Source organism: Brassica napus, chromosome C1 (assembly GCF_020379485.1).
Source record: "Brassica napus cultivar Da-Ae chromosome C1, Da-Ae, whole genome shotgun sequence".
In the NCBI taxonomy this organism is placed as follows: Eukaryota; Viridiplantae; Streptophyta; class Magnoliopsida; order Brassicales; family Brassicaceae; genus Brassica; species Brassica napus.
In genome coordinates, this window is record NC_063444.1 from 41214668 (window position 1) to 41227989 (window position 13322).

A 13322-nucleotide genomic window follows, 5' to 3' on the forward strand; every position below is an offset into this window, starting at 1 on the left:
TCAATATCAGGAACGGTAGTTTGACCCAAAAAAAAAAAAAAATCAGGAACGATTTTTTTTATATTGGAGTATCAATGGACGGTCTCAAAGCAATGTGCACACAATAATGAGACTGATTATGAGCTATAAAAATTGTTGATCACCAATTGTTTACTGTATAATTATAAATTAATCATACTTTAACTTTAGAAATAAATATACAAGCAAAAAAAATTAAAATACATTTAAATTTAAAAATTACTTTTTAATCATGTTTATACAAGGGAGGATTTCAGATCGATATTATATTACATAGTCGTGATGGATATTATTACCATTTACAACATAAGCCAAGCATAACAGATATAGCAATAATAGTAATCAAAGTATAATAAATCTCCCTAACTCTAATATGAATTCTTCAAACTTTTAGACAACCATTCGTTATTATGAAACTAAAACGTGTATTAAAGGAAAACGTATGAAGCTCATAAACAACAATAACAACACCAGACGGGACGTAGTAGCTCGTTTGGTAAGGACCTTGGAAGCCAATTGTCATTCTCCCGGGTTCGACGCCAGGCGGAGGGGAACTGCCCATCTTGTCATCAAATGCGGTACTGGGTGTTGGGCCTTGTCCCCAGCCCAGGTATAGCCCTGCCGGGTGAAGTGGACTGCTGTCTAACCGGGCTCAGGGAATGACCCACGTAAGTGGGGAACCCTGGATTATCAAAAAAAAAAAAAAAAAAAAACAATAACAACAACAACAAAATATGTAGGAAGTTAAACGTAATATGCATATTACATATAACATGTTTGGTTGAGCAATGTGAAAATGATTGTACACGAGATGCGTCCGTACAAAGATTCGGGTTTTTCTACGAAGTTGGTAGGATAATTTCATAGTAATAGAACTAACATAAAGCGTGTGTGGTTTTGTTGGCGGCTAATTATCTTCACACGTTGCAATGTTGCATAACATCACGTAACGGTAACACCTCTCCAACCGGTATTGATTTTTATTACTTCGTTTATATGTTTTGGTTTAGTTTTACATTTGAGAAAAAAGTCATCTTCCAGATGCTTGACTTTTCTGACTCCCCATGAAGGCATGAAATGAACGATATAATTTTCGTTTTTATTTGTTAGGAATTGTCTGCCTACTTGTACGATTTTTTTCTTTGTTAGACAAGTTGCAAACGGCAAAAATAAATAAATAAGCAAAAAGCAAGCTGAAAACATTTTGTTCTCTAGTTGGAACTTGCAGAACAGTCTTTTATAGTTGGAACTAGCTTGCAGAATAGTATGTTTTTATTTCTAAAAATTGCTGAACCCAACCGAAATCAACGACTATATGTCTCTTCATTTATTCATAATTGGTCTATTCGTGTTGATTGACTTTTTTTTTTTTTTTTTTTTTTTTTTTTTTTTTTTGAATTATACACAGTTTCCCCAAAGGCTTCCCAGGCCCAAGGGACTAATCTGTGTCGCTGCGGCCCGAATGTTAAATTTCGCAGTGGCCGGGAATCGAACCCAGGTGGCGGTACTCACAGCTGTGAACCCTTTACCACCAGAGCTAGATGTCCCGGTTAAAGTCAGCTGTTGATTGACTTTCATTACGCTAAAGTACAATTTTGGATGGGAGTATGAGAATCATCTATAACATAGAAATTCGTATATTAGTTAAATTTACAGAGTTGAAACCTAAGTTAATAGAGATCAAAGTTCAAACATATGTGCCTTATTTGTTTGTGTCTAACGATCTTATACGAATTAACATTTCTTATCAACTCGACCAGCTAATATGGGTTTAAAATGACAAGGTAAGAAATATTCATCAGTTGTATAACGTTAAATTATGAAATCTTGATTCAGTACATACATTTTAAAACTATAGATAAATAATTTAAATTTCTGTATTTAGAATCTAATTGATAAGCAACGGTTAAAATAAATGGAAAAAAGTGACACCAAATGATCCAATCCTTTATTGTCAACCCCTAATTAAATTGAAAAAGATTTTTGACAGCTAGCACAGTTTTGACATTTTAGGGTCTCATAATATCATGAGACCTAATATCATCATCGCTTACCTTTATCCATTTATTAATATTTGAAAATGGTAGTTGTCAATGGTCATGGACTCGAAATACAGAACGACGACGTCTCTGAATCTAAAGACAAAGAGATTTGTCAGAGGGGATCCATCGTATCCCAAACTTCCAAAGCCTTTCACGTACGTGATGTATTATTAGACCTGAAAGGATATATCCGTTGTTAAAAAAGAAAAGGATATTTCCATCTTCAGGACGTATTATTACAACATCAATACGCCACGAATTTTCTAGTTACATAATAAATCAAATATTCAAGGTTCAACGCTATGAGTCTATATATGACCAAAATTATAACAACGACAACCGAATAACATATTACGTACCATAGTTAGGTAGTTTTTTAAATCATAAGTTCATAACATTTATAATCTTCGGTCCATAATACATACTATTACCATGTTGAGTATTTTCTTTATCATGAAATTAATTTGGTGTCTGGTCCTAACACGACTTAGATCGAAACACGATAAAAGCTGATATGTAGCAATTCCATATGTGCATTCAGTTCTAAAATTACTGCCGTCCCATTCATTTATGAGACTTATATCATTTTAAAAAGATGTGGCCCTTACAATTAAATTAGGGAAAAAAATATAAGCATATAGATGAACTGGAATCGGAGATGTGAGAAATATTTTTTTTTTGTTTGTACTTGACCATCTAAATTACATACAATTTTGTATTAAAAATATAGTACAATATTTTTTGTCTTAACGTGTGGTCTAACTCTTAGATGTTAGAATATCTTCAATGAGACACAAAAATTTCCTCTATATTTCACACTAAAATAGAATAATTCTATTATAGAGTTGAATTTAATTCAATGGTTCACTTTATAATAAAGTTACTCTATAATAGAGAGGAATATAGAGTAATGTTAATTTTTTATTTCAAATATAGTGGAAAAACAACATTACTCTATATTTCACTCTATTACTGAGTGAATCATTGGAGCAAATTCAACTCTATAATAAAGTTACTCTATTTTAGAATGAAATATAGAGTAAATTTTTGTGTACCATTGGAGATGGTCTTAAGTGATTTAAAGAAGCGATAAACATTTTTAACAACAATGCATCTTTTTGGTAAAATGTTAAAAGTTTATACTAATTTTTTCTCTGACAAAAGATACAATGACCACCACTAGTAGGAAACACAATGACAACCTACTAACAACAACAAAGGAGTTGTAGGAAAGCAAAATAACCTAAGCGATTAGATGAATATACATATATATTAACCACAATGTTGTATACATCTTCTTAACATCAACCACAATAGAACTGAAGCAATGATATGCACATTTTGTTGTTGGTTAAGTTCAAATAAAATGAATTTCTATTTTCTAACAGTGACGCTTTTTCTCACTGTAATCTTTGTTATACTTCAACGCTCTGCTTTCTATAATCCTAAGAAACTCCTATATTTTGCAGCTACTATACGATTGCTAGACCGACCTTGAATTAATAATTTAGATTGCAAATGTCGCCTTCTGTAACCCGACAAAAATCACCGTTTCAATCAGACAAAGTTGCATTTTTTCTTCATGAGTAGTTTACACTTTGCACGCCGTGTATTCGACACGACATGAATGTATTATTATGTGATAAGCTTTGAATTATTATACGATCAATCGCTGTCTAATATATAACAACGTTTCCAAAAATATCATACATTGTCTTTAAATATGTATGGTACGTACGCATGCCGTCACTACCATGGCAATAGTACAAGCCCCATATATACCAATTACAGAAATGCTAAGGATACTAACTTTCCTAACCGTATGTATATATTTTATTTCGTCATCAATTTAAACAGATTCAAATTGACTATGTAAACCACACTGGTATACCACATCGAAAGACGGTTGTTTCCTAGCATTACGTGTTAGACTGTCTGCCTTTAAATTTTTCGTTCGTGATACATAGATGATTTCTGAGCTGAGGAACCTTTCTTTGAAAATCTTGATATCTTCCATATAACTTGTAAAAGCGGGCCATTCTTCTGGTTCCGAAACCATCTTCACCAATTGAAAATAATCCGTTGCAAACATAACTCGAAACAATCGTAGATTCCTCATACATTCCATTGTCCAAAGTAGTGCTTCAACCTCTGAGTGGAGAGGAGAAATACTAGCCTTGACATTTCTTGCCCCCATCAATCCATCAAAACCTTCTAAAGTATTATACCAACCTTGTCCTGGAAAAAAACTCTCTATCCTTCCATGAACCATCTATAAAATACCAACGTCCTGAAATAGATGGTAAGCTCAAGAATTCGAAAGATTATTCTACTCTCTGGGTGTGCACCACTTGTGCTTCCGCCCAAATTGTTGACTCAGTTTCCGAAAATTTGAACGTTTCCCGGAGATCAATATCCAAATTACTGAAAACCTTGTTATTCCTAGCTTTCCAAATGTACCATAGAATCCATGTGAAATGGTGATCATCTATTTTCGGCTTAACTCTCCAAAATAGATGATCCATGTTTGTGAAGAGAGAACTAGAGGGACAAATTGTTAGATTTGATGGTATCCTAGAGAGAGGCCAGTCCTGACGCGCTGGAGGGCATTAAAAAACACATGGTTTATCGATTCCTCAGAAACACCGCATCGGGCACAACATATATCCCCATGTAATCCTCTCGCTTGCAAATTCTTCTTAACTGCTATACATCCTGATGTCAATTGCCATAAAAAATGCTTTTATTTTCGGTGGGCACCGTACCTTCAAACGGAACACTTTCAGTATATCGACCGTGGGCCCATACCCCACCGGTGTCTGTTCTCTATCTCGGTAAACTCGTTCTACCTGATATTTTGATTTAACCGTGAATTTACCATTGTTTGTTAAGTGCCATCCATCCTTATCCACCATATGAGTCCTACTCAATAGGATACTAGAATAATTTTTGCATCCTAAATCCGGAATTACCTACGAGTTCCAATAATTTCCCCAACCGTATATATAATACTAACAGTTATCATTATTGTAAAATACACAACTGGTAGTTCGGCACAGCACAGCCATACCAATGGTCGACAAAGAAACAAATCTTTGTTACCCTGGAACCAAGGAGATAGGGAATAGATTATTCTTCATTTTGGATTGGCTTAACTGATCCTAGTCGATGTGCGATCCGAGCAGAAACTGAGATTTCTATATATATAAGCAGAAAATCTAACGAATTTAAAACGTAGGTAGACAAATTAAATCAAATAAACATACTACTTATATACTTGATTAATTTGCACGTTAAATTAATATATGAGAAAAGATAAGATACACACAGCTCACTACATTATGGACTATTAACTCAATAATAACGAAGGGGGATACACATGAAGTTAGTTTTGGTAGATTGAAATAAGCTAGTTCAGAAATACTTTCCACCCAACTTAATATATATTTACTTAATTAGTTTGGTGTAATTAAAGCTTAAACTGAGAAATGTGTAAGAAGATATCAGTGTTTTGAAGAAATATTTATATATAGGAAATTCCATACAAAATAATTTTTTCTATTAGAGCAACCTTGTGGGCTTATATTCTCAAATGGAGGTTCTCAAAAATTTAAATACTGTTATTTTAATTACATAACTAAATTATAATCTAAATTAATTGATCAAATTAAACATTTAGACGAAGACATATAGAATGAGAGGTATTAGAGCACCTCCAACCATTAAGAACCTTTATTAGAGTTCTAAACAATTTTGAAACGTAGAAAGTGCACCCCCTGAGGCCCTGACTTTTGTAGTGTTGATACACTGTTTTCAGATTTACGATTAATATACACATCCCAGTATCCCACATTCCTAACTAATACGACGTTCATTGGTTTATCTATTTCAATAAATACCAAGTATTACACGGAAGTATAAAATATTCCAGATATATATTTGTATACATGACAAAGTATTGCAAATAGGTTCTCCAAGACTCATTGATAGCTAATTAAAAGACCGATTTTCCGATAAATTAGGTTTTGGTAAAGAGATTTTTTTTTTGGATCCAAAACGGTAAGCTGTTTTTGCCTTGATAAAAAGTAATCGCAAATATGTCAACCGAAAATGATTTACAGCAGCAGTAGTTGTATAGTTAATATGATGAGAGCAGCTTTAATATTAAAACTAGGTTAAGACCCGCGCCTTGCGCGGGATCAACATTATATATATAAATTATTTTATGTATTAAATATTTTTACATATTATGAAATAATTACTATATATTAAATAATTAAAGTTCAGTAACTATTAAATATATAATTAAATTGCTGAGAACATATAAATTAATTTTATTAGTCCAAAAAATATTTTTTTTATATTTGATAGGATATGTAATTAAATTTAAATGATACTAACATAGATAATATATTTTAGTATATTTTTAATATTAATGTCTATTAAATGATGATTTCTACTCATATAGTTTTTTCGATCATTTATATCTTTTATAGAAAAAATCTAAATTACTGATAACAAAATTTTCATTGTGGGATTAATAGTTTTAGTAATTTATAATTTAAAAAAAAGTTGTCAATGATCGTTCAAAACTTTTATCAAAAAAATTGTTCAAAATAAATTTTGAAACTAAAATATTGTATTTTATATGGTTTATAGTTTAATTTAAAATGATATATATATATTAATCTTAATAATTAATTAAATTAGACTTTTTACTTATATAATTTTTGTAATCATTTGTATTTTGTCATATCAAAATTTTTAAACCATGGATCATAAAATTTGAATGTGAGACTCTTAACAGTTTTAGTAATTTATAGCCGTTTGTAAAAATTCAGAATATAACATATACATAAAAATCTAAATTTTTATTATATGGTTATTGTGGTTGTTTAATTTATTTAATAGTTTAAAATTAAACAAATATGATAGAAGATACACTATTTTTTTATCAAATCTTTATTATTCAAAATCATTAATTGCCATATATATTTTAGCCACATTAGGCAATTCCGTAAATTTTATTTAAGGAAATAATAAAGTACATTAATGATGAATTTATTGTTAGTTTAATAGAAAACTTATTATATAATTAGATGGACCAATATATTTCTCTAATGATTCTAAGAATCATCCTAGTGATGACATGTGGCTACAAAAAGAAGTTGTAATGCTTCTCAAATAATATATAAGGGATTGTGATTTCGATGTACAATATTCCGTAGTTTATGATTTTTTGGGTTACCACCAGCCGGTAGGGTTGGGATAACAAATACGTATATGCATGGTTTACCAAAATAGACTCATTAAGATCAGACCTGTGTGGCGCTATTTTATTAGTTTTTGTTGTCTAATTTTGCATGATATTTCCATCAAAGAGATTCCAAGACTAAACAAAACTCAAAAGGTTAGTCACAAAACAAAACAAAAAACGCTATAGTTTTAGCTTAAAACGACACACGCCATGATATGAGTTATACATGTAACCTATAAGTGACATGATATCATCACCATGTTCATGTATATATGAAATCTGGTATTAGTGTATATTTGTTAGGTGAGTAATATGCAAGCATCTGGAGAAAGATGAATTTTTTTTTTTTTTGAATTGAATGTTAAATTGAACTAAAAAAAAGACCTTACATCAAGTGTTTTTCAAAAATAAATTGCAACATTTCGAAAATTCTATTAGCAATTTGAAACTCAAATAATTTCCCTCTCTTACTCTCTAGTACCATACCAAAAAAGACATCTTTTCTCTTTAGTCCTTGTCTCCTCTTCTTTGTATCACAGTGAACTGATTTTTCACATTCTTATCCAACCTCCTTATCATAACTTCTGCAGGAACTGCATCTTCTCCATGCTTTCGTCTATTGCGTTCTCTCCAAATAATATGAATTGTAGCCTGCAAAATATATCTCATTGTGAACATCTGCAATCTGCTCTAACTTGGACTCTCCACAAACATTCTGATGATCCTTTCCCAATCAACAGTGTCCTTGAGCTGAATAAGGACACTCAAAAAAGAGATGATATAATGTCTCTAAAGACTCGGCATAAGACACATGAAACATCAGCAGCGCCATTCTAGTATCTCATTCTATCACCTGTTGCTAGTCTCCCACACATAGCTATCCAAGTAACGACTGAGAACTTTGGTGTTGCGTGTTTGAACCAAATCGCTTGATGCCAATAGCAAGGCTGATGTCTTTCTCTAATACTGAGCCAAGAATTTTTTGTGGAGAATTTCCTTTTGTACTTATCTTTCTCATTCTTCCATAAAGGAATATCAGCTTCCTCATTTCTATTGGCTTTGAACTTCTCTATCTCCATCTCTATTCTGTTAAGGATTTGTATTCGATGATGCCTCTTTCTGCGGTTTAAGCAATCCTCTACATTAGCATTCATCAAGATACCCATGTCAATATGAATTCCCTCCCCTGTAACTTACTTCAAACGACCCATTGGATTCCACATTTCATACCAGAAAGAAGTTCCTCGACCATTACCCACCTCTACTCTGTAGAAATGCTTTGCCATCTCTCTACTCTTGAGAACCTTTCTCCACATCCAAGATCCACTCTGTGTATTATCTCTAACCGTCCAAAGTGAGCCTTTTCTAATAAGATAAATCTTGATCCAATTCACCCAAAGCGAGTGAGCAGATAGAATTCTCCAAATGAGTTTGAGGCAGCTAACCTGATTCACCTCCATTAACGGTCTCAATCCCAGCCCTCCTTCATATTTCATCTTGCAAATGTCCTCCCATGATATCTTAGCTTTCCTGCCATTTAGCTCTGGACCAGACCATAGAAAAGCAGAACAGATTCTCTCTATCTCCTTTATACATCCACTAGATAATCGAAAGGCTGCCATCCAAAAGTTTGTGAGGCTTCTAATAACAGAGTTGATCAGCTGAAGTCTACCTGCATAGCAAAGAAACCTCCCTGTCTAGGATCTGATTCGCTTTCTGATCTTCTCAACCAAGGGTAGAAAATCAGTGACAGTCATGTTCTTTGTTAGTAGAGGCAAACCAAGGTAGCGAACAGGTAGCTTCCCCGTAGCAAACTGGAACTGCCGTAATATCTCTTCCCCTCTCTGATCTGCACCAGCCATAAACAACACTGATTTTCTCTACTTATCTTAAGCCCACTCATCTTATCAAAGTCCTCAAAGATCTTAATAATCCCATCAATAGAGCTTCTCGTGCCGTCAGTAATTATCATCAAATCATCCGTGAAGCAGAGATGTGTGAGATCAATATTTTTGCATCTTGGATGGTATCCTATTTTCCCTTTCTTTGCAGCATCATCCAGCATCTTTGACAAGACATTCATGCATATCACAAACAAATAAGGAGAGAGGGAACATCCTTGCCTTAGACCCCTTTCACTTTGGAAGTAACCTGCTAGATCTTCATTCACTTGAACTGAGAAGGATGCAGAAGTTACACACAGCTGAAATCCAATTGATGAATTTGTTCGGCAGGCCCAAGGCTTTTAGAGTATTGATCAAGAAAGGCCACTGCACTGAATCGAACGCTTTTGAGATGTCAATCTGCATTGCACACCGAGGAGAAATATCATCCTTATGATAGTCTTTTACTATCTCCATCGCCAGTAGTACATTCTCCATCAATAAGCGCTCTTTTATAAACACAGACTGATTCAAAGTAATGCATTGAGGCAGTACACTCTTCAACCAATTTGCAATAGTCTTCGAAATTATTTTGTAGAGGACGTTACAGCATGAGATTGACTGATAGTCCTTCATCATCTTCACTTCATCTTTCTTTGGAACCAGAGTTAATATTGTGGAGTTCAAACCTTTCGGTAAGAAGCCTTTGATGAAGAAGGATTGGATAGCCATAGTGACATCTCCTCCAATAACTTCCCATGCCCCTTTGAAGAATTCCGTTGTAAATCCGTCTGTCCCCGGCGATTTGTTTCCAGGCATAAGGAATAACACCTCCTTTATTTCTTCTCTAGTGACCTTTCTCTCAAGTCGAAGACAATCATCCTCACTGCATTGAAATCCCAAAATCTCTGTCAGACTCTCCACAGAAGCCTCCACAAAGTCATCTGGTTTCAGCTTCATAAACTCAGCAAAAAAATTCTCAGCTTCTGTCTTAATCTCATCTCCTGTCTTGGCTATAGATCCATCAGGTCTTTCAATCTCGTGAATCGCGTTCCTGACTTCTCTAATTTTTGCTGAGCTATGAAAAAAGTTGTTGTTCCCATCACCAATATCAAGCCAGTGAACTTTGGATTTTTGTTTCAAAAATTCCTCTTCTAATTCAGTTAGCCTTGACCATTTTGTTACCGCTCTGCCCTCTTCTCGAATTTTCTCCGCACTAGGACATTCCATAGTCTCCTTCTGCTTCATACATAAGTCGACATATGCTTCCCTCGTTCTCTTAACTCCCCCAACTTTAGTTTACTCAATTCACGAAGAGGCTGCTTCAAAGCCTTCAAACGCTTTGTGAGTTTGAACATAGCAGAAGTCGAGTGAAAGATGAAAAATTACATTTCTTTTATAACAAAAAAAAAAGAAATTATATAAACATCTAAAATCATTAATTAAATGTATCCTGGACCGTTGCTATTGTTTTACTCAATTAACTTTTTTATTTTTTTTGTCATTAATTTAAACAGATTCATAGTTTTACTCAATTAACTATCACTATAAAATGTAATCTATGTTTGCTTCTTAGTTAACAGTGTATTAAGATCTGCAACACATTTGGCCTTGTTTGCCGATTTGCGAGAACAGGACCCGATAAATTATGATTATATTAACGAAAATCAAGATTCTAGGGACAACGACACATGGAAGATTGTATCAAGGACATGTGTGATTTACAAAACAAATAACTTTACTAAAATATGTTTGTCTGTTGAGATTTGGTTTGGAGGTTGTAAATTAGATTTAAGTAATGGACATATATAGGACGAAGACCTTAAGATTCATGAAAGAAAGTAACAACAATTTTCAATTAGTGGATAAGATTTGCTTTCATAATATATCATTGAAAATGGACTGCTTGGTCCACTACTCCTTGACGTACGGGTGTCCTTCAATCTCTTCTAATTCTTCGTGTCTACATTAATCTTCTTTTTAGTTTCCACGGTAATGCATACATGCATGATTAATCAATACAATATATGCAATATTGCAATATATGCCATCACGACTTCGAGCCCCGGCCACAGCGGATTTAACATCCCTTCCGTTGGAGCGCTGGATCCCCTACGGAGGGATAGTTGGGAATGTGACTGTGCAGATACCAGAGTTACCAAAAAAAAAATATATGCAATATTGTTGAAATCAATTATTGACAACACCTCATTGGGTGAATAGTTGTACTTTCAAAATAAAAAACTCTCATGATTTGCATGCATATACCAAAGAAGAGCACTAAAGAAAAGAGTGTACGTACCCGCACCGAAGAGACGACCATCATCATATATAGTCTTCGCATGGCTTGCTTTGGATAGTTGCTGTCTTATCAATTATTTCATATTGAATAAAAAGGTTTATATAATTCTGTATTTTTTTGGCAATATTATAGCTGATTCCACTTTTTTGGTATTGGCTATCTATCTATCTTTTTGGTGATCATCCCTTTTTAACTCACAAGGGTCCGACTTATATGTTTGATTAAGCTTAAAGGATTTTCTCATTCACATGCATCTCTTGAAGGAGACAATCGAGTCATGTTATAATTGATGAGTTGTGTGTACTGATGAGAGAGATATCATCAAGCTCATGATTCGTCAACAAAACGATCAAAATCAAGTCCCCTCCCACGTCCAAATATACCTCTGATCTGGCTGGTAAGGATATAATCGATTTAAGGCAGGAAGATAAAGAGATACATCTTTACCTGCGTATATTTTGGCATAGCAAGCGGGTGTCATCTCCATCGACTTACATGGTTTTGACGTAGGAGAGCTAGAAAAACTAGCGACTTCAATTGAACAACAACAACAACAACCAAAGAGAAAGGTACGTAAGTACGTAACTTGTGGCTGCGGAATGCGGATAGAGAGAGTTGATTTTAATAGGGTTTTCTTGTCCCTTTTTTAATAAAACATTCTTAACACGTTTATAGTCTAAACACAAGGCCCAAATAACATTCAACTAACCGCCTAAAAATCCATGCGATGCGAGTGCGGTCTCATCTTCAACCTCCTGACTCCCGCCGCTGATGTCGTCTGGAAAACTTTAAACGTCATAGAGCGACCTCTTTGTAGACTTTCCTAAGACTACTGTATCACCAGTAAGCTTGCTCGAGAAAACTCTACCAACTATATCCTATTTCCATGCGTATCCCTTAGTCGGAAATCTTCACTCCAGACATGTCGTCTTTTGCCTTGAACAATAGAAGATTTTAGAGAGATCCATAACTCTCTATCATGAAAAGATAATATCAAAGGTTGAATCAAAACTACGTTGTCGCATTGCAAAACACAATTTCAAGATAAAATCTCAACCAAATTCATGAACTTAACACCAGTTTTCATATAATTACATAAAGCCATATTTGTTTTAATAAAAACATGACGTTTAACCTTTGGTCATAAACTTCTTTTATTCAATCCACCATCAAAAGCTGAAGCTTGAAGTTTACAAGAGCTAACAAATACTCCACAGTATTGGCTGATCTAGAAACATAATGAATTTGAAAGAGCTTGAATATCAACGAGGATGTTGGAGATCTCAGAACATTCTTCTCCCTTACTTAGTAGATTAACTAGAAACATGGGAATCAGAGGGCACATAAATAACATCAGATTCTCTGGTTTTTTGCTCATCACATGCTGCACCCACATAACATAGATAGCCATCAACATGCTCTGTTTCTTGACCTGATTGGGTCATCACTAAAACAAAGCTACATTTTGGTTGCCAATCTCGCGGGAACAAATCACTTTTAACTCCGTTTTCTCTTCCGAGAACACTCTGTGAGAAGGCGATGCTTAGGCACCACCTAATCCGTACTTCTTACCGAACACAAGCAGCTGCAATTTCTGGAAAGCACACCAACACTTGCAACCGCGCACAGAATGTTTGCACCAGCTCCCTTGACGAGTGACTTGGCTCATTCTTCTTGAGTATCCGGGATAGTAACTGTCTAATCAATCATTTCATACTGAATAAAAAGGTTTATATAAATCTCTATTTGAAAAAAAAAATGTATTTTTGGTGATAATATAGTCTTTTTTTGCTAACAGATTTAGTATTCAAGAGCACTTC

General features: G+C 34.1%; 1 protein-coding gene across 1 annotated transcript; it reads right to left on the reverse strand.

Moving 5' to 3' along the window:
* Window positions 1-8510: 8510 nt before the first annotated feature.
* On the reverse strand, window positions 8511-9382 carry LOC106416962 (uncharacterized mitochondrial protein AtMg00310-like). The gene is made up of 3 exons (XM_013857834.1): window positions 9217-9382; window positions 9098-9166; window positions 8511-8989 (listed from the first exon to the last, which is right to left on the reverse strand). Exons 1-3 carry the CDS (start codon window positions 9380-9382, stop codon window positions 8511-8513), a joined length of 714 nt encoding a protein of 237 aa, XP_013713288.1.
* Between the last annotated feature and the right edge of the window lie 3940 nt (window positions 9383-13322).

What these genes read in the sequence shown, in the direction of transcription:
- LOC106416962 (XM_013857834.1), bottom strand. Translation starts at nt 9,382, where the DNA reads ATGCTGGATGATGCTGCAAAGAAAGGGAAAATAGGATACCATCCAAGA. An exon ending in TGAGGACTTTGATAAGATGA is followed by an intron (nt 9,167 to 9,216) that starts GTGGGCTTAAGA and finishes TGGCTGGTGCAG; the next exon opens with ATCAGAGAGGGGAAGAGATA. An exon ending in GCTACCTGTTCGCTACCTTG is followed by an intron (nt 8,990 to 9,097) that starts GTTTGCCTCTAC and finishes TTTGCTATGCAG; the next exon opens with GTAGACTTCAGCTGATCAAC.